The sequence below is a fragment of the Salminus brasiliensis genome, chromosome 20 (genome assembly GCF_030463535.1).
Source record: "Salminus brasiliensis chromosome 20, fSalBra1.hap2, whole genome shotgun sequence".
Lineage (NCBI taxonomy): Eukaryota > Metazoa > Chordata > Actinopteri > Characiformes > Bryconidae > Salminus > Salminus brasiliensis.
Window position 1 is genome coordinate 926,064 of NC_132897.1, and position 25,314 is coordinate 951,377.

At 42.7% G+C, this 25,314-nt stretch overlaps 1 protein-coding gene across 1 annotated transcript in view; it reads left to right on the plus strand.

Moving 5' to 3' along the window:
- Positions 1 to 25,314, plus strand: part of galnt9 (polypeptide N-acetylgalactosaminyltransferase 9) — a 106,826-nt gene that overhangs the window by 69,564 nt on the left and 11,948 nt on the right. The window contains exons 7-9 of the mRNA XM_072664896.1: positions 2,101 to 2,218; positions 19,822 to 20,007; positions 23,027 to 23,164. Coding sequence (XP_072520997.1) covers positions 2,101 to 2,218; positions 19,822 to 20,007; positions 23,027 to 23,164 — 442 coding nt within the window. The remainder of the gene's footprint in view (positions 1 to 2,100; positions 2,219 to 19,821; positions 20,008 to 23,026; positions 23,165 to 25,314) is intronic.

The window sequence follows — 25,314 nt, forward strand, 5'->3', positions numbered from 1 at the left end:
GTATGTATGTATGTATGTGTATATATATATATATATATATATATATATATATATATATATAGACCCATCCACTTTAGCACTTTAGCTCCACCCTTTCAGCTCACACAGCAGTGTAGTCACACCCATTTTGCCTATATTAGTCATATTAGTCATATGTCCTGACACTTAAACAAACCAACACCAAACACTTTCTGGCTCTTTCAGGTGTTATATGTTCTACATATGAGATATATAATTAATTCCTTATAGTATTATTAATATTATATTTGAATGTATAATTTATAATTATAATTATAAATAATTTAATATTAATAATATATATTAATACATATAGATACATGTGATTAGTAATATAATACAAATGGGCATATAATTATCCATAGATACTTATATAAACACACACATGTGAATACATAGGTAAGTACCTATAAGTATACATAGGTACTGGGGAACGGGTGTATGGACTGGGGAACAGGTGGATTGACTGAGGAACTGGTGTATAGACTGGGGAACGGGTGTATGGACTGGGGAACGGGTGCATCGACTAGGAAACGAGTGAATGGACTGGTGAACGGGTGTATGGACTGGGGAACGGGTGTATGGACTGGGGAGTACCTATACATAGGTAAATACACACACACACACACACACATACATATATACAGATATATATACAGGGAAACTATTATGACACATAGGTATATATTTTTACACGTAAGACTATATAAGCAATGAATCCATGTCCTGTCAGTGTCTAAAAACAAACGTGTGTGTGTGTGTGGGTGGGTGTGTATTTTTTTGTTTGGATTCCACATCAAACCAAACACAGATTTTTTGGGCTTCTCTCAAAGAAACCTTGTGTTCTTTTTTCTCTAAAATCATGTTATTAGTAAAAGCGATGCCTCCTCCACCTCCTTTTTAAACCTTTACAAATAATAGGAGAACACAAGCTGTTTTAAAATCACCCTGAGATTCTGGAGCACGTTTGCTTTGAATGTTCTTCTGTTTTCAGACAACAGAACAGCTTCTATAAAATACCGCAGTTTTCAGCTCCTCTGAGGTTCTTTACAGAGTCCAGCCACTTTTACTGCAGTGTGTGTTCTCTCTTTATAACCTCACTGTGAAACTGCTGTAGGCTGAATGGGCGGGGCTAAACTGCTGTAAGCTGAATGGGCGGGGCTAAACTGCTGTGGGCTGAATGGGTGGAGCTAAAGTGCTATAGGCCGAATGAGTGGGGCTTAACCTAGTCAAATTACACTGTTAATATGTTAAAATGGACATAGGGACGGGTGGATTGACTGGGGAACGGGTGTATGGGCTGGGGAACGGGTGTATGGGCTGGGGAGTGGGTGGATTGACTGGGGAACGGGTGGATGGACTGGGGAACGGGTGTATGGGCTGGGGAACGGGTGTATGGACTGGGGAACGGGTGTATGGACTGGGGAACGGGTGGATTGACTGGGGAACGGGTGGATGGACTGGGGAACGGGTGTATGGGCTGGGGAACGGGTGTATGGACTGGGGAACGGGTGTGTGGATTGGGGAACGGGTGTATGGACTGGGGAACGGGTGTATGGACTGGGGAACGGGTGGATTGACTGGGGAACGGGTGTATGGACTAGGGAATGGGTGGATTGACTGGGGAACGGGTGTATGGACTGGAAAACAGGTAATCTTCTTCTCTGGACAGTAGAGATAGCTACTCCAACAAAAGCAGGACCAACTCTTTTTAATACCCTCGAATAAATACACAGGTGTCCCAATACTTTTGTCCAAACAGTATAGTTTTGTAGTGGAGTATAAACTTCAGTTACTTGAGCTTTTAACTGCAGTTTTCACCAAATCATTCCTTAAAAGTAAAAGTGGAGAAGGTTGTTGGTGCAGTGTTGAAGATGGAGCTGCTAGACGTTGCCTGTAGTCCTGCCTGGAGGTGAAGCATGCGTCCCAGAATGCACAGTGTTGAACTTGCTAATGGTTTGTGAGTCTTTTTCTTTATGTAGGATGGAAGGTAAATCTTTCATGAGAAGTTCGGGATTGTACGTCAGACCACTAGCAGATCTGCAGTGCATTTCTCTCTCTTTATCTCTGTCTTTAAACCAGGACTCCTGCGATGATCGGCTGCTCGTTTGTGGTGGACCGAGAGTACTTTGGAGAAATCGGACTTCTCGACCCAGGGATGGAAGTTTATGGCGGGGAAAACATTGAACTTGGAATGAGGGTGAGTAGCCCTGTAATCAAACCGAGCCTGAGCACAGGCGTCCCTGTGTGCTCCAATGCAGATATGCCTCATAACCTGCTCATTTAGAAGTCAGATTTAAGCTTTAAGGTTCACACACAGCCTCTCCATAGAAAAGCACTGACCAATAGAAATGGCTAGAGGAGTATACAGCCCACCTGGACACGTTCTCACAGCGCTACCAGGTGTTTCCTTCTTTTGGGCTGCCCAGCTGTTGTGGTAACACCAGGGTTCATGAAATTTCCTGATGGTGGTGTGAACGCTTAGATAGTTGCGCCACCTGAAAGACTCTGACTTTACTTACATTTCAGTGTAAAGGGCTAAACTGCTGTAGGCTGAATGGGTGGGGCTAAACTGCTGTAGGCTGAATGGGTGGGGCTAAACTGCTATAGGCTGAATGGGTGGAACTAAACTGCTGTAGGATGAATGGGTGGGGCTAAACTGCTGTAGGCTGAATGGGTGGGGCTAAACTGCTGTAGGCTGAATGGGTGGGGCTAAACTGCTATAGGCTGAATGGGTGGAACTAAACTGCTGTAGGATGAATGGGTGGTGCTAAACTGCTGTAGGCTGAATGAGTGGAGCTAAACTGCTGTAGGATGAATGGGTGGAGCTAAACTGTTGTAGGCTGAATGGGTGGAACTAAACTGCTGTAGGATGAATGGGTGGTGCTAAATTGCTGTAGGCTGAATGGGTGGGGCTAAACAGCTGTAGGCTGAATGGGTGGAGCTAAACTGCTGTAGGCTGAATGGGTGGGGCATATACTGAATGGGTGGAGCTAAACTCTTGTAGGCTGAATAGGTGGGGCTAAACTGCTGTAGGATGAATGAGTGGAGCTAAACTGCTGTAGGCTGAATGAGTGGAGCTAAACTGCTGTAGGCTGAATGAGTGGAGCTAAACTGCTGTAGGATGAATGGGTTGTGCTAAACTGCTGTAGGCTGAATGGGTGGGGCTAAACTGCTGTAGGATGAATAGGTGGGTCTAAGCTGCTGTAGGCTGACTGGGTGGAGCTAAACTGTTGTAAGATGAATAGGTGGGGCTAAACTGCTGTAGGATGAATAGGTGGTGCTAAACTGTTGTAGGATGAATAGGTGGGTCTAAACTGCTGTAGGCTGACTGGGTGGAGCTAAACTGTTGTAAGATGAATAGGTGGGGCTAAACTGCTGTAGGATGAATAGGTGGGGCTAAACTGCTGTAGGATGAATAGGTGGTGCTAAACTGTTGTAGGATGAATAGGTGGGTCTAAACTGCTGTAGGCTGACTGGGTGGAGCTAAACTGTTGTAAGATGAATAGGTGGGGCTAAACTGCTGTAGGATGAATAGGTGGAGCTAAACTGTTGTAAGATGAATAGGTGGGGCTAAACTGCTGTAGGATGAATAGGTGGGGCTAAACTGTTGTAGGATGAATAGGTGGGTCTAAACTGCTGTAGGCTGAATGAGTGGAGCTAAACTGTTGTAGGCTGAATAGGTGGGTCTAAACTGTTGTAGGCTGAATAGGTGGGTCTAAGCTGCTGTAGGCTGACTGGGTGGAGCTAAACTGTTGTAAGATGAATAGGTGGGGCTAAACTGCTGTAGGATGAATAGGTGGTGCTAAACTGTTGTAGGATGAATAGATGGGTCTAAGCTGCTGTAGGCTGACTGGGTGGAGCTAAACTGTTGTAAGATGAATAGGTGGGGCTAAACTGCTGTAGGATGAATAGGTGGTGCTAAACTGTTGTAGGCTGAATAGGTGGGTCTAAGCTGCTGTAGGCTGACTGGGTGGAGCTAAACTGCTGTAGGCTGAATAGGTGGGTCTAAACTGCTGTAGGCTGAATGAGTGGAGCTAAACTGTTGTAGGCTGAATAGGTGGGTCTAAGCTGCTGTAGGCTGACTGGGTGGAGCTAAACTGTTGTAAGATGAATAGGTGGGGCTAAACTGCTGTAGGATGAATAGGTGGTGCTAAACTGTTGTAGGATGAATAGGTGGGTCTAAACTGCTGTAGGCTGAATGAGTGGAGCTAAACTGTTGTAGGCTGAATAGGTGGTGCTAAACTGTTGTAGGATGAATAGGTGGTGCTAAACTGTTGTAGGATGAATAGGTGGGGCTAAACTGCTGTAGGCTGAATAGGTGGAGCTAAACTGCTGTAGGCTGAATAGGCGGGTCTAAACTGCTGTAGGTTGAATGGGTGGAGCTAAACTGCTGTAGGCCTATTTGTGTTCTTTTTTTAATCATGTAAATCTAAAGCACAGTGTGGCAGAAGTATTTAGACTCTCTCTGAAGGTAAAGTTGTTGAAAGTATGAGTGCTGTTTTTAGATCCTCCGCCTCCGTAACCATAAATCAACACTGCAGCTTCGTCACGAAATCTCACGTGAAACGAGGATGTGTTTCTTCTGCTGATCAACAGAATCCAAGCAGATGTTTAATCACACTTCTCCTGATTCCTCCTCCCAAAGCTCCAGACATGGGACCGCTCCAGGGGTCAACAGAATCGCTAAACTTCTAGTTTCAGTAGGAAATGAGTCGCCTGAAGGGAGAGACAGTGAGCGCTCCACCCCCCTCCCTCTCTCTCTCTCTGAGTTCCAGACTGCAGTGACTCAGTGGCTCTGAAGGCAGTGAGAATTCGTAGAATGCGGACCCTCTTTCAGAGCGCCGGTGGGTGAAGTCTTAGCGGCCGAGCTACAGGGAGATTCAGGCCTGTTTAAATTCACACAAAGCTTCTCTTTAGTGGAGCGGAACGTCCTTGAAGGGAGAGACGATGAGAGTTATTTAGATGAAAATGCTTTCAGTCACTCTTTCAGACTCGTCAGTCTGCAGGTGGATGGTTTCATCTTCTCAGCTCACAGTGTGTAATGACTGCTCGTCAGGCTTTTATCAGTCAGGAATGGAACGGAGTTATCACTGCGATATTAAAATGATTCGTTACATTTTTGCATTAGATAGTCGCACTCCGTTAATAGACAATATTTATAGAACAGTTAATTCATGAGATGTTTGAGAGACAAAAGGTACAAAATACAGTTTAATCAACAATATTTCAGTGAAATTGCAGTTATGATTGTATATGAAATTCCAGTGAAATTTCAGTAAAATTGGAGGGAAGTTTCAATAAACGTTGCAGTGAAATTGCAGTAAAGGTGCGATGGAATTCCAATACAAATTAGAATTGTAGTGAAATTGAAATGAAATTAAAATTAAACTGGAGTAAATTTAGGGGAAATTCCAGTAAAATTCCAGTGGAATTCCAGTAAAATTGGAGGGAAGTTCCAATAAACATAGCAGCAAAATTGCACTAAAATTGCAATGGAATTCCAATACAAATTGCAATGCAAATTTAGTTCAAATGAAATTGGAGGCAATTGTAAGGGAATTACAGTGAAATAGCCTGAAACTCCAATGGAAATTATAGTGAAATTGAAATGAAACTGGAGTACAATTAAGGGGAAATTCCAGTAAAATTCTAGTGGAATTCCATTTTAATCGCAGTGACGTTCCAGTAAAATTGGAGTGACGTTCCAGTGGAATTCCAGTAAAATTGGAGTGACGTTCCAGTGGAATTCCAGTAAAATTGGATGGAAGTTCCAATAAACATTGCAGTGAAATTGCAGTAACAGTGCGATGGAATTCCAATACAAATTGCAATGAAAATTGTAGTGAAATTAAAATGAAATTGGAGGCACATTTAATGGCAATTACAGTGAAATGGCCTGAAATTCCAATGGAAATTATAGTGAAGTGAAATTAAAATGAAACTGGAGTAAAATTTAGGGGAAATTCCAGTAAAATTCCAGTGGAATTCCATTTGAATTGGAGTGACGTTCCAATAAACATTGCAGCAAAATTCCAGTAAAATTGCAATGGAATTCCAATACAAATTGCAATGGAAATTGTAGTGAAATTAAAATGAAACTGGAGTAAAATTTAGGGGAAATTCCAGTAAAATTCCAGTGGAATTCCATTTTAATCGCAGTGACGTTCCAGTAAAATTGGAGTGACGTTCCAGTGGAATTCCAGTAAAATTGGAGTGACGTTCCAGTGGAATTCCAGTAAAATTGGAGGGAAGTTCCAATAAACATTGCAGTGAAATTGCAGTAACAGTGCGATGGAATTCCAATACAAATTGCAATGGAAATTGTAGTGAAATTAAAATGAAACTGGAGTAAAATTTAGGGGAAATTCCAGTAAAATTCTAGTGGAATTCCATTTTAATTGGAGTGACGTTCCAGTGGAATTCCAATAAAATTAATTAAAATTAATTATTTTTTTTTTCCAATAAAAATTGGAGGGAAGTTCCAATAAACATTGCAATTGAGTAGAAGTAAAAAGTAAAAAAAATAATTACTCCAGTAAAGTATAGATAACCGCCATTTCTACTTCTTTTGTAAGGTAACAAAGTACTTCATTACTTGACAGCTCTGCTCAGCACTAACTAAATATCCTAGTGCAGCTCACATTCTAGTAAGCTACAGCGTCTTTTTAATTTTTCAGGGTATAAACTGAAGATAATTGGTGTTTTTTTACTGGTGCCTGTTACTAGAAAGTTCCTCGCCGCCTGAAAGTCAGCCGTGTAAAATCCAGCCTCAGAGCCCCGACACAGATGAAAGATTACTGGTGTGAAATTAGCCATTATCGGACGCCCGTTTCTGTACAACTCCCCTGACTGATTGCTCACGTTTGTTCCTTTCCCGTTTGTCGGTCTGTAAAATATGCAGATGTCACCTCAAGTGTGCCCCGATATCCATCAGCACGACAAAGGAAGAGTTGTTGTCGGTAAACCTCTGAAAAGTCATTTTTCATCCTTATTTTCTTGGGATAATATTGGCTAAGTCTCTCAGCAGGGTTAATGAAGGCTGTGTGAGTGTGTACATGAATCATTTACCAGACAAAACCATCGCAGAATTCAATTATTTAAGAAATTAGCATTAGAATGATATGATTAGGACTCGGCACATCAGTTTTGGAGCCTAGAGTTGTGTATAATGTCCAGATTAGCATTAACATTAGCATTGGCATTCAGTCCCTTGCTACAAGCAAGCAGTAGGCCTATGTGGTGTTTACTGCACCACTGTGTGGAGGTCTTCAGTAATCTCCAATAGACTTGATGGTGTGGTTTCTGACGCTATAGGACTCGCTGTTATCTATAAACATGGGCTGAAGCATGTTAGCTTAGCTGCTTAGCTTTGTTTATGATCGTTATTTTCGCAGTCCTGAAATCGTCCTGCCTGTTCTGCTTACCTGCAGCCTCAGATCTGAATATTAGAAGTGTGCTACAGAACATCTGGAGAAGCCAGAAAGGTTTTGGGCTGATGCTGCTAGGACGGTCTGATCTGGTCATGTTGGTCAGCTGTTCCTCTTGTAGATGATTTAGTGGACGGTGGAACAGCGGCTGATCCCTAACTATTCTGAGATCTGTTTAAACTCCTTCCATCTACAGGCTCCTCTACAACATCTCCACCCTTCTTTCTGAAGGCCTCAGAGAGCTCTCTGGATCTGACCATGGTGATCTGATCTTCAACCCTCACTTCAACCATCAAAATCAGACCAGACTAAACGTCTGAGGTTTAAATCAGACTCCAGACTCCTCCACAATAATCCTCTCCAACCATGATCTGATCATCTGCAGCTGATCTTCTGCTCCTGAGTCTGATTCTATAATAATGTGTGTTAAATTTTCCTTTTTAATCAAAGGAAAATGTCATTTCTTCAGGTTTGTGAGTTTAGTTAGATTACCTCCATCTCCCAGTGCTGATCACATGAAGATCAGACCTCCAGATGTTTAAATAGGTTCAGAAGGACCAGGGTTTTCATGGGTGTCCTCATTTTTCACATGCCTTTATTAGCATTAGGGTTGAGACTCACCGTAGCTGCAGGAAAGCAGTAGAGACTCTGTCCTTTCTTGGGTGGTGTACTAAAGTCGTGATCAATGTGAGTCAGTGCAGCTTAAACTCTCCACTCTCCAGAGCTATTTCCGCTGATCCCAGCAAATCATTCACACCGAAACATCATTTCTTTCCTCATTACCTGCTGCTAGAGGCCCACCGTAGCGAAAACGGGCAATTTTCAAATCCTCTGCTCTGAAGCAGCCCGGATGCTTATTCAAGCTGAACGACCGGCCGCCAATCTGCTCTGTTTCGCTTCCCAATTATTCCCTCAAAAAGCCACTGCACCGCCCCGCCCCGCACCGCTCCAGCAGCCGCGAGTTGCCAGGCGGGTTCGGCGTGATTGATGGGTGCATGTTTAACGATTAGCCTTACAGCAAGCTCTGTAGAAAACGCCTGCGTCCTGCTCGCAGAGAGCTGGAGCTGCTCTGAGGTAAAAGGTTACTGCCTGTTTACTTTCCAGCCCTCGTCTGTCCGTCCACCCACGGAAAGGCCAGCGAGGCCGAGCTGCCGTTTCCAGAGCTACGGTGTAGAGGGTGGAAAAAGGAGCACGGTAGGGCAGCTTTTCAGCATTTCAGTCCAATTCCACTCTACTTTTACTACATTTGTGCATAATTCAACTGATTAGAGGAGCAGTTTCCACCAAATTGCTCTTCTCAACCATTTAATTACACGCATATATAAATGTATATTTGCATATCTTTGTGGACAGATTTCAGTTATATTGTTTTCTTCATCTGCCAGTGAGCTGCCACACCACACAGGAGACTGGGGTTCGATTCCCGGTCTGGGTGACTATGCTGCACTACACCAATAATAGTCCTTGGGCAAGACTTCTAACACTACACTGGCCCACCTCTGTAATACGAGAGCATCGGCTAAATGCTGTTAATGTAAATTATGTAGTGTAAAGGGAAATTCTACAGATTTCTATCAAATCCCCGCCTGATAAAATGGTCAGAAATGTTGAGAATTGATGAGGAAAGTTTCTTTATAATGAATCAGTTTTACAGTAGTGACTAATTTACATGGTTAATCTGCATAATCAGTTACATTTGCATTCAGTGTTTGGTCTGTATGGTCAGATTTGAGTCTGGCTTTTGATTTTTGATGCAGTTTGAGTGGAAATTTCACAGATTATTATTATTATTATTATTATCTTTTTAAAAACTTTATGCTTTTACAGCAAACGCCACTCTGAACGTTCATGTTATACAGAAATCTTTATAAACCAGTCATCAGAATTCCTCTTCAAACACTTTAAAGACTTGTACAGTTCTTGTTATTTCCCAAAAGAGAGTCACTAATCTTTACATTAGCATTTAGCAGATGCTCTTATCCAGAGCGGCTTAATCATTCACTCTGTTGGTGTCAATAGACCCATAATTCAAGATAATTTGAGCCATGACCCTTCCAGAAATTAGAAGAACGCAGAAGAATAAGTGTAAATGCTTTAAAAGCCTTTAATAGACATCACTGCTTTATTAAGTGCTCTCGAAGAAGATTCTTAAGTGATGGTGCTGTTTGGACGCTCAGTGGAAATTCCTTCCACTGCTTTGGTGTCAGGACATAGAATAATCTGCATGCTTGTCCTCCATGCGTCCTGAGACAGGATGGGTCAAGCCAAGCCATCCGTAAAGCACAAAGGGCTCTTGGTACAGATTGGGTTTGGAGCTGGACCATTTTTGGCTTTGTAGGCCAGCACCAGGGTTTTATCCGCCAGTGATGGATGTACAGCAAGAAGGATAAGTTGCAACAGGGTCACCCAAGGCTCACTGATGCTTTTGGAGGTCCCGCCCACCTCACAACTTTCAGGACTTACATTTACATTTATGGCATTTAGCTGACACTTTATGGCCTGAGCGACTTAGAAGGTTACTGGTATTACAGAGTTGGGCCGATCAAGTGTTAGGAGTCTTGCCCAAGGACTCTTATTGGTGTAGCACAGCATAGTCACCCAGACCAGGAATCGAACCCCAGTCCCCCACATGGTGTGTGACAGGTTGTGGTGTTATCTGTTGTGCCACACCAACCACTTACAGGATCGGGGGTTCGAAGGGGGGTTCAAACAAGGGTTGTTTAGTAGTAAATGACGTAATGGTTCAGTGTAGCACCATGTCAACTCGAAGGACCCTGAACGCTGCTTCAATTTTCCAGCAAATCAAACTCCAAGGTACGGTTCCTACTGGTGTAGAACTAGGACTGGAGCGCGATGGAGGGAGGGAGTGAAGGTGAGAGAAGTTAATGGGAAACAAATGACATTAGGAGGGTTCAGCTGCAGCACGACTGCAGTTTAATGTGTGTTAAATTGCACAAAATGCCAAAGAGGGAGATTAAAACCTCTCTAAAGTGGCTCAGAATGGCCCAAATTGTTACTTAATGCCTCAACTGATTGCACACCAGGCCTAATTTTAAAGTCTCGTTCACCTTTTTAGTGGCAAAGTTTTACACTTAATGAATTTTGAAGTCAGCAGGGGCTGTAACGGAGAATGGGAACAGAATCGGTATTCGGGTACAGGCTCTGCTGCTGCTGGAGAGACGGATGTTCCAGCCAATGTATCGATAGTGCAGATCAATAGCAGTGGTGTACTGCGCTACACCACACACACCTCCGTCTAGATGTGTAAATTAAACCCACAGGCTCTCTTAGTGCCACCAATTTGCTCAATGTAGAAAGTCCCTGTAAAACAGCAGCGTCTCCAGTTAGCGAGTTCCTCCAATCAGGGCTCAGAAATGGAAAGCATACCTTGCAGTAAAAATGGCCTGGTCAGGTCAAGCTGGTTAAGCTGGTTGACCAGCCAAGTTCTTGACCCGAATAGAGCAAATTTATTGACCAGCATGGGCAAATTTATTAACCAGCATGACCAAATGTATTGACCAGTGTGACCAAATTTAGTGACCAGCATGGCCAAATTTATTGACCAGCGTGACCAAATTTATTGACCAGCATGGCCAAATTTATTGACCAGCATGACCAAATTTATTAGCCAGCATGACCAAATTTATTGACCAGCGTGACCAAATTTATTAACCAGCATGGCCAAATTTATTGACCAGCATGACCAAATTTATTAACCAGCATGACCAAATTTATTGACCAGCATGACCAAATGTATTGACCAGCGTGACCAAATTTATTGACCAGCATGGCCAAATTTATTGACCAGCGTGACCAAATTTATTAACCAGCATGGTCAAATTTATTGACCAGCATGACCAAATTTATTAACCAGCATGGTCAAATTTATTGACCAGCATGGCCCAGGTCTTTGACTGGCAGGTGGACCAGCATGGCTAGCAGAATGGGCAAAGTCTTTGACCAGCTTGACCAAAATCACCATCATGACCATTCTGGTTGATCAGCATAACCGACATGACCAAGATGGTGGAACAGCATGACCAGAAATAACCATCATAACCATCAAAAAGCTACGTTTAAGTTTTGAGAAGAGTGTGTGATGATCTAGGCCTGCAGTTGGCACCATGTTAATTGGTGTACATAATCTTGTAATTGTTGTTAGCTACATTCGCTTGTTAAATAAGGTCAAATTGTTATAAATACATAAAAGCGAAAAGCTTTGTAGCTTCAAAAACTGCGTACAAAAGATACGTCTGGGATGATCAGCTGCACTTGGGGGAAAGTGGGGAAACTGTCGCTTTAAGAAAAGTCATGTAGGCCTTTGACCCCAGCAGGTCAGCTGTAAGGGGTTGCTATACTGATTCCATCCCATCAATATTCACCCAGTAAAGCCACAAACAGGATCGATCCAGCGCTGGTCGCTCTGAACACACACATTCGTTAGAAAGTGCTAATCGATTAGCCGGGGTTAATGAAGAGAGAGGTATTTACTTCACAGATCAGGACAGTCTTTCCTGCTTAATTAGGTCAGCGGGGGTCAGAGAGATTACTGATAAACTAGTCAACAAGACAAATGAGCAGAGCCTTACAGAACACACGGGCAGTGTGAATGGACGGTATGACCAGCTGGTTTTAAAATTGAGCCCTGTTCAGTAGTGAATTCAGTGCTATATGATGATTAATTCAACATTATCTCACTTATTATATTCCTATATATTATGTATCATATATTACATCTTACATATTGATGGACAAAAGTATTGGGACACCTGCTTATTTACTGTTTCTTCTGAAATCAAGGGTAAATCCTGCTTCTGTTGGAGTAACTGTCTCTACTGTCCAGGGAAGAAGACTTTCTACTTGATTTTGAAGAAGGAGGAACATTGCTGTGTGGATTTGATTGCATTCTGCAAAAAGAGCGTTAGTGAGGTTAAGATGTTGGATTCATCATTCCAGAGAACACAGCTCTTCCACTGCTCCACAGCTCAATGCTGGGGGGCTTTACACCCCTCTAGCCCACGCCTGGCAGCATTAGGCAGCATGGTGCCCATAGGTTCCTGATATTGATCTGCAGGGACTAATGTGTCAGGAATGAGTGTGACTTAATGTATTTGAATGCATTTGTTAAAAGGGGGTGTCCACAAATATTTGGACATGTAGTGTATATATCAAGCTTTATCAAGCATACTTTAGCTGGCTTTTGTGGTGTTGCTGAGCTCTCCGGTGCATTCCTTCTTCTTAAGAATGATCCTTGATTGGGCCACTCCTAAGGTTTCTGCTTTCTCTGATTGGTTTGCTCAGTTTCTTCAGTGTAATGATGGCCTCCTTCAACTGCACATATTAAGAGTTCCCATGAACACTTGGAGTACAAATCACCTCCAGAACTTTTATCTCCTTAACTTGGGATGGAATAATGAGGGAACAGGCCACACCTGGCCATCAAACCGCTTCAGTCAATTGTCCAATTACTTTAGCCTGTGAAAGTGGAGATAGACTGTGTAAAACAACGGCTGCAATTCCTAAAGGAATCTGTGTGTCTGCACTGTGCAGCAGTAGTAGACGTGATTCCAACTGAAGGCTGTACAAAACCAGAGGAACAGGTGGCAGCTTATTGCTGGTCTGGCACTGGCTCATGTCTGTGAGATGAGATGGTGTGTGTGAACGTGGTGGAAAATGGATCACTGGAAAGCTTGAATTGATTCTGAAAACGTCCCCGAAGACGACAGCGCTGAAGTTAATTATCTTCTTCCCTCCAGAAACCACAGCGGAGCGTTAGCGCAGTCAGAATCTCATTCAGTCAGCAGATAAATCATCATCCATCAGGAATGTTCTTCTACTTTCAGCAGAGTTTAGATATATATGTAAATGTATACACAGTAGGAACTGCAGTGCTGCCCATGTTCAAGGCCTACGCTATATGTCCAAATATTTGTGGACACCCCTTCTAACGAATGCATTCATCTACTTTAAGCTGCGCCCATTGCAGACACACATTGTCTAGTCCCTGCAGAGAAGCACTGCCAATAGAATAGGACTCTCTGGAGCAGATCAACATCATGACCCTATTGGCTCCATGCTGCCTAATAATGCCAGGCGTGGGCTAGAGGGGTATAAAGCCCCCCAGCATTGAGGAGCTGTGGAGCAGTGGAAGAACTGTGTTCTCTGGAATGATGGTGGAGGAGCTCCATCCAGTACTTTTAGATGGGATGAGGTGGGGTGGGGTGATCCTCCATCCAACATCCTGAGCTCACCAACACTCTTGTTGCAGAATGCAATCAAACCTTACTGCCATTCTTCTCCAAAATCTAGCAGAAAGTCTTCTTCTCTGGACAGTCGCGACAGTTACTCCAACAACAGCAGGAGAAACTCTTTTTAATAGCCTTGATTTGAGAAGAAACAATGGTAAAGCAGGTGTCCCAATACTTTTGTCCCGATAGTGAGAAAGCTGTCATATGTTTGCCAAGAACATTTACAGGTTTTAAGGTCTTATCTTGGGCTGAACTTGCTAGGCAGCTAGATTTCTAGCTGTTCCCAGACTCCTCTGCATCTCCACCCTTCTTACTGAAGGCCTCAGAGAGCTCTCTGGATCTGACCATGGTGATCTTCTTCACCCCTCACTTCAACCATCAATCAAGATCAGACCAAACTAAACATCTGAGGTTTAAATAAGAGGCCTTATGACAGGCTCCTCCTCCAAAAAATAAATAGGTTAAAAAGCTCAGCTCTGAGGGAGAGGACAGTGGATGTTCTTGAGGTGTCTGAACTTTAGCCAGGCTTTGGTTTGGGGCTATTAGAGCGTAGATGCAGATTCATACAGTTCATTGAGCTTTTTTATAGTCCTATTGATCATCAGTTGGTTTTGGGGGGCTGATTGGTGAAATATGGCCCGGAACGTGAACCCTGGCAGAAAAATCCAATTAAATTATCCTCAACTTAATCTGCGCTGTACGTCACATTAAACACCTAATATAATTAAGACTGAAATAATGGACAGACAGAGCTCGGACTGTCTCGTTTCCGAGACCGAGACTGAAATTTAAAAAGGTACATTACTATCAAAGCATGATGATATGCAATAAAACTGACACCTTCAGCACTAAATTCACACATAATTACACGTTATGCAGTGAAACCACCGGATCATCTCCTGCAGAGCAGAATGTGAGGGCCCTGACTCTGTAAGTAAACCATTACACTATTAAAATGATCATTTTTTAAATTATTAAACTATTTCCCCCAGCTTATCCCAAATGTAGTCGATCATCGCCTGGAGCTATGGGGCTAATATAGCTAACAGAAGCTCATGTACAGCAACAGCATCACAGCACATTTACATTTAAGGCATTTAGCAGAAGCTCTTCTCCAGAGCGACTTACAGAAGAGCTTCACTGTTTACTGAAGAAGAACCTCAGCTAGTTTAAATAGACTAAAATTCAGATCCTCTAATCTTAGACTCTACTAAACACAAGTCAATATGGAGACCATAGTACTCTTTTCTTCGCCTGAGTACTTGGAAGAGGAGGGTCCTCAGTCTGGGTTTGAGGACAGCGAGCGTTGGACTCTGCTGTTCGGACACCCAGGGGAAGTTCGTTCTACCACTTCGGTGCAGGACAGTAAAAAGTCTGGACGCTCGTCTTCCGTGGATCTTAAAGGATGGCGGGTCGAGCTGAGCCGTACTTGAAGCTGGAAGGGCTCTTGGTGCGGATCAGGCTTTTGAACATCGCCATCAAGTACGGAGGGGCTGGCTGGTCCAGTCTTGGCTTTGTAGGCCAGAGTCAGGGGTCTGAATCTGATGCGGGCAGCAGCTACAGGAAGCCATGAATTTTTCACTACATTTCATGCAGTAAAACTGGTTCCAGTAAAATGTGTTTTTTGCCATCTTATCGTGTTCCCATAACAACGCAGTCTACCAATTTTCTAACCAATCGGAGCGATACTACTCCAGATTCTTCGTAAAGACCATGTTTCTGGACCATAGCAGTGTGTGTTTTCATGGTGAGTGTGTTTGCTGTGTGTGTAGTGTGTGTAGATTCTGGAATCTCCTCTTGGTGGCGTAATAGAGCACCGTATTGACGCTGCTGGAGGGCTTAGACACCTCAGCATCACTTCTGGACTGAGAACAGTCCACCAACCAGAAACGTCCAGCCAACAGCATCCTGTGGTGGGCGGAGTCCTGTAACCCCTGATGAAGGACTAGAGGATGACCAAAATCAACAAACAGCTTCTGTCTCTGACTTTACCTTCATCTACAAGCTGGACCAGCTAGGTAGGAGTGTCTGATAATAGAGAGTGGACAGACAGACAGTGTTTAAGCACTCCAGCAGCACTGCTGCGTCCGATCCACTTGTACCACCAGCAGTGCAACACACACTACTAACACACACACTCTCCACCACCAGGTCAGTCTGCATCACTGCAGTGCTGAGAATGACTGACCCACCACCCAAAAATACTACAGTCTGCTCTGTGGTGGTCAGTCCTGTGGAGTCCTGACCAGTGAGAGGAGGAAGCTGATAACAGAGTCTGCAGAGAAACAGATGGAGACAGTCTGGACCTACAGAACCACTCAGTGCTGCTGTACGGTCAGTGGAGCTGATAGACTGGACAGTGAGTGTAGAAACGAGGAGGTGGTTTTAATGAAGTGGCTGGTTGGTGTACACTGTTTTATTAGGCACGGTCTATGGAAATTGAGCTTTTCGTCAAGGCTGTCTCTCTCTCTCTCTCTCTCTCTCTCTCTCTCTCTCTCTCTCTCTCTCTCCCTCTCCCTCTCCCTCTCCCTCTCCCTCTGAGGTAAATACGTCTCTGTCTGAGCAATCACCATTTCATCATGGTTGCCGTGGCGTCCAGGGGGACTGAAGTCATTGCTGATGCTGTGATTTGGTTTGCTAATGCTAATGCTGTGCTGATGTACGAGCAGAGGCGACAGTGTCAGAACACACACAGGGAGACGTGAGACGCGAGGGACATGCAAACACACCTGTCCACTCACACACACTCCATCACTCACCACTGCAGGGAAAGGTCATATCAGCAGCAGCTCACACAACACAGGTGATGCTAATAATGTTTACAGACAACAAGCTCACTTTCCTTAAACACGACGTATAGAAATATACTAACACTGATGAAAACATCAGGAACTTTTGGATGGGATGAGTTGGGGATGATGAGGTGGGGTGGTGATCATCATCATCCAACATTCTGACCTCACTAATGCTCTTGTGGCTGAATGCAATCAAATCCTCACAGCAATGTTCCTCCTCCAAAATTTCTATTGCTTCTGAAATCAAGGGTATTAAAAGAGTTTCTCCTGCTTCTGTTGGAGTAACTGTCTCTACTGTCCAGAGAAGAAGACTTTCTACTAGATTTTGGAGGAGGAGCATTGCTGTGAGGATTTGATTGCATTCAGCCACAAGAGCAATAGTAAGGTCAGGATGTTGGATGGATGGATGATCCCCAGCCCACCTCATCATCCCCAACTCCCCACTCATCCTAAAAGTATGTCTCAGTCTGAGTGATCATCGATTTGTCATCATTACCGTGGTCAAAGTCATGCTGATGCTATGATTTGGCTTGCTAAATTACATTGCATTAGCATTGGTTTGCTAAAGCAAATTCTGAGATATATCTAAATATAAACTATACATATATATATATATATATAGTTTATATTTATATTAATATTTATATAAATATATTATATATATATATATATATATATATCTCAGAATTAGCTTATATTCATAAATATAGCTTATAATTGTAGTTATATATATATATAACTATACACACACACACACATATATATATATATATATAAAGGAAACTTTGTCATTCACATCACATGTGGTACATGGGGTGGAATGAAATTGTGGTCCCAGTTACACCCAATTATTGAATAAATAAAATACTAGAATATAAAGGGGCAGACAAATAGGGAAGGTGGGAAAAGTAGAGAAATTAAAAAGTAGCAGCAGTATGATCACAATGAATGATTATGAATATATGAATATGAAAACATGAATGAATAAGTAGCGTTACATAGTAAAGTGTCCAAATGCAGATAAAGTGTCAAGTGTCCTCGAAAAGTGTCAGTGCAGTGTGTTTGGCATTATATATATATAGATAAATATTGATTTATCATATATATTTTTACTTTAAATTTAATTTGATTTGATTAATTTGAATTACATTTTCATAAATATTCTGTGGAAGCTGTGGGTTTCCACAAATAAAGGATATCACCCTAACGAGGAAACTTACACTCACTATCATCTGTAACGTTTGGAGGACAAGCCAGATGCTTGCGGATGTTAAAAGTCAAGAATACTTGAATGTAAGAAGCCATGGTGGAGCGAACAGTGCAGTAGGTACAGCAACGCACAGTAAACGGGGGAGACTGGGTCAAAACCAGAGCGACAAACCAACCAGGCAAACGGACCAAAAGCAGAGAACAGCATCACCAGAAGGCTGGAAGCAGCTACGCCGCTCAGTATAGCTGTAGCTGACGAAGGGTTGTCAGTACTTCACTAAGTGATAGACAACCTGAACAGGTATTTATACACAGTGTGGGGACTGAGAGAGGGAGACCGTCTCTGATTGGCGGTTTAAGGTGGTGTGAATGTGATTTCATGAGACAGGGAATTATGGGAATTGTAGTTGAGCTGCTCGACAGATGTGGAGGGAGAGTATCCAGCAGCGTGAGATCAGCCTCTACCTGTCAATCATTCATTTATAAAGACCCCATCAGTTCAGCCTGTGAATATCAAGAGAGGAAACGAGTGATAACTAATAAACACACTATTTTATTGTGTTTTCCCAAATATTTTTGTCATAATTACAGAAAATTCTTTGCTTTTACAGTTTAGAGGTACAGTTTTACCCCCTGCTGTTGGATAATTAAACACTTTCCAGATGTTTTTGCTCAGTTGCTCATTTTGGAGAGCTTCTTAATTCAGATGTAAAAATTCTGAAAAGTGTCGGAATTCAGGAGGGGTTTGTCCTCAGCGGCAGGGAATATGATTTGAATATGAAGGCAGTCTTTGTGAAATTGAATTGTGTTAGTATGAGTTCTGCGTCGCATGAAGGTGGAGCGCTCCACTGTGCCGTATAACGGGCTTTGTTATTGAGTGTGTGTTTTGTTAATGAGAGAAACTGATCGATCAGGGCTGGGTTTGAGGCTCGGAAGGCATCGCTCAGTCATAAACAGCCGACTCTTATTCAGCAGATCGCCCGAGGAAACCCTGATGCAGTAAATTTATTGCTGTTACCTTTAATGACCTTTTTGAAGGCTACGCATTTTCCTCAGTCGACTGCAGAGGAAAGCGTGGGCCGGCGTGGGTGGAAATGTGTACGGTCACGGATTGCTGCATAACTCATTGGAATTGCAATCAGTATCTTAATCAGCGGGATTGGGGATCTCCGCAGCGTATCATATACCGTGATTACGTGCCACTGCTTTTTCTTTCCCGTAATGAAATGTCATATGTCAAAGTGTCGGCCGTGTTTTCATCTGATTACAGCTCTTGTTCTGACTCCATCTGGGTGAGACTGTGTTTCAAATGCAAGACATTTACTGACGAATAATAATAATAATATAATAATAAAACTGTAGATTAGTAGAAATACACTCTAAACAACACATTAGATGAGTTGCTGAACCAAAAAACAGCCGTAATTCATTTCTACAGCCTCTGTTTATCCCTTACAATTAAACACCCTGGGCCTGATTCATTAAACATCCCAGAGTAAAAGTACTGATCTAGGATCAGCTCTCATCTGCTGTGTTAGGTCAATGCATTAACATAAAGATCAGCACTCATATTCTGACATGTAGGTATTGTGGTATACACTGAGGAGGCGGAGCTACAGTCTCTCATTAGGGTGAATATTAATAAGGCTCTAAATGTAGGTATTGTGATATACACTGAGGAGGCGGAGCTACAGTCTCTCATTAGGGTGAATATTAATAACTCTCTAAATGTAGGTATTGTGATATACACTGAGGAGGCGGAGCTACAGTCTCTCATTAGGGTGAATATTAATAAGGCTCTAAATGTAGGTATTGTGATATACACTGAGGAGGAGGAGCTACAGTCTCTCATTAGGGTGAATATTAATAACGCTCTAAATGTAGGTATTGTGATATACACTGAGGAGGCGGAGCTACAGTCTCTCATTAGGGTGAATATTAATAACGCTCTAAATGTAGGTATTGTGATATACACTGAGGAGGAGGAGCTACAGTCTCTCATTAGGGTGAATATTAATAACGCTCTAAATGTAGGTATTGTGATATACACTGAGGAGGCGGAGCTACAGTCTCTCATTAGGGTGCAGGTATAATGTGCTGCTCTGTGCTGTGTGTTTGTAGGTGTGGCAGTGTGGGGGCAGTATGGAGGTGCTGCCCTGTGCTCGAGTCGCACACATCGAACGGACAAAGAAACCGTACAACAACGATATCGACTACTACGCGAAGCGCAACGCTCTGAGAGCTGCAGAGGTGTGGATGGATGAGTTTAAGTCACACGTCTACATGGCCTGGAACATCCCCATGAACGTAAGTCTTAACTGACTGTTTTTCACAGCTGTTACTGTTTCTGTGCTTTAGAACAGTTCGCTTTTATCTGACTCTGCAGACTTTAGATGCATATAAGAGGTTTTAGTCACTTAATCCCATTATTGTAAATTCCCAGTTCTATTGGAACAGATGCAGGTAAATATCAATCCAGTAAAAAGGAACAAGAGTTCCTCATTCTCAAGAGAGTAGTTACGGGATAGTGAGAGGGGGTGGATCCAAGAGCAGAGCTTTATTTATTTTAAGGGAGATAAATAAATGTACTGAGAAACAGGTGTAATGGAAGCCAGGTTCGAACCGGCAGCCCACTAAACCAATGGGCACAACAGAGTTCAGCACAAAACCACCCTCAGTCTGGGGGCTGAGAATAACACTGCATCTAAAATATTGGTTTATAGAAATAAATAAACTTAAAGACAGTGAGTTGAGCCCGTGGTTCAGCTCAAACTTCAAACCTCAAGTTTTCTCTTTCTTTTCTTTCTATTTTTCCACCACAAAAGAAAAGTATTCTCTTTACCTGAGTACTGTCTGTCCCTCTACAAAGGTGCAGCACTGAGCCGCTGTTTGGGACAGAGCCCAGCAGGTGTTTCTGATCAGCAGTGATTAGCAGTAATCAGCGCTGGGGCTTCTGGGAAAGAGGTGCTCCCAGCTGCTTTCTTGCTACACCAACTTGGCCCCCTGCTGGTGACCGGTGGTGTGGACTGAACCCTTACGGTAGTTGAGATCTTGTGAGCTAGTCTGAAGAACAGAGCTTGGTTCCATTGGACTTGGACGCCCCCCAGTCCAGTCAGCACAGCGTGGAGCTCACCTGATTTACCATCATTAAGCACTGATTTACCAAACCCGGTGTTGGAGGAACTATAATTAACTAAAAATGCAGAATTTCATTTCCTGAAGGGAGCACGGAAACACTGCAGCTAAGGGGTTTCCACTCTCAGTGAGTTGGTAGGCTGCTGCTGTGTGGTCATATGTGTAAAACTGTTTTTCCAAGTGGTTGCTATGAAGTTTCAAGTGGTTGCTAGGGTCTTCCAGGTGGTTGCTATGGCAGTTACTAAGGTATTTGAGGTAGTCAGTGTGGTGCTGCTAGGTGGTCACTGTGGTATTGCTAGATTGTTGTTATAGCATCCCTGGGTGTTGCTGTGGTGTTGCTGAGTGGTTGCTATAGGGTTGCTGTAGCGCCCCAGGTGGTATGGTGTTGCTGAGTGGTTGTTAGGTGGTTGGTGTTGTGTTGCTAGGTAGTTGCTATAGTGCTAAGTGGTTGCTTTAATATCTCATTGGTCGTTGCTGTGATGTTGGTGATTGCTAAATGGCTGCTGTGGTATTTTAGATGGTTGCTATAATGTTAATTAGTTGCAGTGGTATTGCAGGGATTTGCAATAATATCCTAGGTGATTGCTATGGTGTTGGTAAGTGGTTGCTAGGTGGGTGCTTTTTTTTTCTTATTGGAAGATGATTGCCATAATATCTCAGGTGTTGCCAAATGGTTGTTGTGGTACCCTGTGTGGTTGTTTGGATGTTACTTGTGTATTTGTTTCATTGTGACGTGCACCCTATTCCTTCCTGTGAGATAAACACAGCGATAGACTTAAGCCTTAAGAACAGGTGCAGTATAAATATGAATTATGGTATTTATGGTATTAAAAGTATTAATTGTAAGGGATTTTTATTTTTTTTTTTTTTCTTTCATGTTTAATGCAACAATCAGAACATGTACAAAGGAAAGATGCCCCATCATCTCTATGTGAAATGTTAATTTGCATAATATCATAAAAAGCTTTTACACTCTTTACACGTTCAGCTCTTCAGCCAAAGAACTTGACACATTCCCCGAGAGCAGAGCGGTACACACTGTACACAGCTCATATTTAATTACAGGCGTTTTTTTTTTTAGACTTCATTACAGGTTTAATTGTTTTGATGTTCTTCTGGAGCAGCGGGTGATAAAACAAACACTGCTGAGCCGTTTTTAGAAGGTTAATACAGTACGTCTAATGGCTCTTTTTCTTCTCGGCTTCGGCAAATTAGACCATTAGCACCACATAGAGTTCACGAGAGAGGAGAAAAAAGGACAATCTGAGGGAAACTGTGCTCCACTTTTCCCTGCAGCTCATCTCTCCGCAGCGCCTCGGCTCAAATTCAGTACAGACCTCGGTAAACACTGTCCGACTCCACTGTCGCCACTCGGATCCACAATCCCAGCAGAGAGCAGTTGATCTCTTAAGGCTTTGCTCTTTTCCACAGCAGATACACAAACAGCAGCAAACCTCAACAGTCTAAAGGTGTTTATTGGTTTTACAAAGCTCGAACATCTCCAGAAAGAAGATCTAACAGCTCCAGAAAAGGATCTAAAGCTTTAGGGAAAAGATCTAACAGCTCCAGAAAAAGATCTAACGGCTCCTGAAAAGGATCTAACAGCTCCAGAAAAGGATTTAAAGCTTTAGGGAAAAAAAGATCTAACAGCTCCAAATATAAAAAGATCTAAAACACCACGAAAAGAAGATCTAACAGCTCAAAGAAAAAAGATCTAAAACCTCCTGGAAAAAAACTAACAGCTCCAAAAAGAAGATCTAACAGCTGCAGAAGAAGATCTAACAGCTCCAAAAATAAAAAGATCTAAAACTCCAGGAAATGAAAAAGATATAACAGCTCCAGAAAAAGATCTAACAGCACTCAAATTAGTGTTAGTGTTACAAGAACATCAAAGATCATCTAAAATCCTATATTTGTTGGCACACAATCAACCACATAGGATACCCCAGCAACCACTCAAACAACACATAAGCAACCATATGAGACACCATAGCAACTCCTGAGAGACCATGGCAATTGCCTAGCAACACAATAGTGACCACTTACCACCATAGCTACCACCTGGGATAACATAGAACCACCTAGCGACCATTTTGCAACACCATAGCAACCACCTGGAATATCACATATGAAATGTATTACTTAATATTGTAATTAATTTATTAATGAATTGTTTGTGCTGTTTTGGCAGAATCCAGGAGTGGATTTTGGAGACGTGTCCGAGCGGGTCGCTCTCAGGAACAGGCTGAAGTGTAAAAGTTTCCGCTGGTATCTGGAACACGTCTACCCGGAGATGAGGATCTACAACGACACAATCACCTACGGAGAGGTCTGTGTTTACATTTACACGTTTACTTTCATTTACAAACACTAACAAGTCTCAGAACATATGAGGCGGTGAGCAGGACCAATCACAGTCAGTGGGAGGAGTCTGAAAACAAGCAAGACAGTAATTAGCACCAACCACAGTTAGGGGGAAGTCTCAGAACAAAAAAGTAGAGATTAGAACCAATGACAGTCAAAGGTGTCTCACAACCTATCACATCAGGGGGGAGGAGTCTCAGAGTAAGGAGGTTATTAGGATCAATCACAGTCAGGGGAGAGGAGTCTCAAAATAAATATAACAGTGATTTGGACCTATGACAGTTAGGGGGAGGAGTCTCAAAACAAATGAGGCAGTGATCAAGTCCCATTGCAGTCAGGGGGAGGTCTTAAAATAAATATAACAGTGATTTGGACAAATCACAGTCAGGGGGAGGTATCAGAACAAGCATTAGGTGTGATTTGGACCAATCACAGTCAGGGGGAGGAGTCTCAAAACAAGTGATGTAGTGATTAAGGCCCACCACAGTCAGAGGAAGGTCTTAAAATAAATATAACAGGGATTTGAACCAATCACAGTCAGGAGGAGGTCTCAAAACAAACATAGCAGTGATTAGGACCAATCACAGTGAGGGGGAGGTCTCAAAGTAAATGTAACAGTCATTAGGATCAATCACAGTCAGGGGGAGGAATCTCAAAACAAGTGAGATAGTGATTAAGGCCCACCGCAGTCAGGGGGAGGTCTTAAAATAAATATAACAGTGAATTGGACCAATCACAGATAGGGGGAGGTCTCAAAATAAATATAACAGTGAATTGGACCAATCACAGTTAGTAGGAGGTCTCAAAATAAATGTAACAGTCATTAGGATCAATCACAGTCAGGGGGAGGAGTCTCAAAACAAGTGAGGCAGTGATTAAGGCCTATCACAGTCAGGGGGAGGTCTCAAAACAAGCATAGCAGTGATTAGGACCAATCACAGTCAGGGGAGGAGTCTGTAATCAGTGCTGCTAGAAGTAGTTTAAAACATCTGTAACATCTATAAGATGTTTATAAGCATCTCATAAGTCATGTACAGGTATTAGCATTAACAGTGCTGATTACGTGGATAAGCAGAGGTTTGGGACGCTGCCGGCTGCTGGGGTGAGTTCTCAGGTTTAGAGGAGAAGAGAATCTGCACTGCAGCTGCGTCTGCTGTCAGAGCGGCTGAAACATAAAGATGATTGGTGTCCATAGCAACGGCCTTGCGAGCATCACGATTAGCTCCAATTTACTCATAATTAGATTTAATGAGACATTTATTAGCTGCACTGTGAGTGTGTGTGTGTGTGTGTGTGTGTGTGTGTGGTGCATGTATTGAGTAAAGCTTTTGGAATTTTATTCAGAATTTTGAGGAAATTCTGGGATTTCTGTATTAATCATCAACAGGAAGAGGGATTATCCTCCCGCCTGGGCTGGACATGAGCTCCAGGTTCCAGATGAATATGTATGAAACTGTCGTGAAGCCGTCAGTCAGAGGCAGAGTTGAGCAGAAGCCCTGCTGGCTGAAGTCTGAGTGTTTTGTAATAAATGTGCTCAGTCATTTATTCCATTACATTCTGAATACATTAAGAATCCACCCAAGTGGAAAAACACTGTGCTACTGCACAAGCGGCTGCAGGCATAAGATCTCCGAGGAGTGTTTGGAGGTTCTTCAGTTTGAAACCTTTCCTTGCAGGTTCCTCAAAAGCACCTTAAGAGGTTCCTCCAGAGTTTCATATTGAAGAACCTTCAAAAGTTCCTGAACAGTGAAGTTCATTCATGCTGTTCCTCACCGTTACTGCTCAGCAGCTTTTTACCCAATTATCTTCTCATTTGTTTGGTAAATAAATCCCTTAACTTTCTAATTAAGTTAAAGGTTTGTCAGGGTTGGTTCCATTTCAGACTTTTTCTGTGAGGAATTTTATCCGGGTCGGGTCAGTCTTTCACAGAACTTCACAGGATCAGTTTGTGATGGAATGTTGTTGGTCAGTTTTGGACATAATTTAGTTATGGTTGGTTCTGACTCAGATAATTCTGCCAGGATTGGTTCAGACTCATAATTTTGTCACGGTTGGTTCAGACTCACAATTCTGGCAGGGTTGGTTCAGACTCACAGATTTTTGTCATGGTTGGTT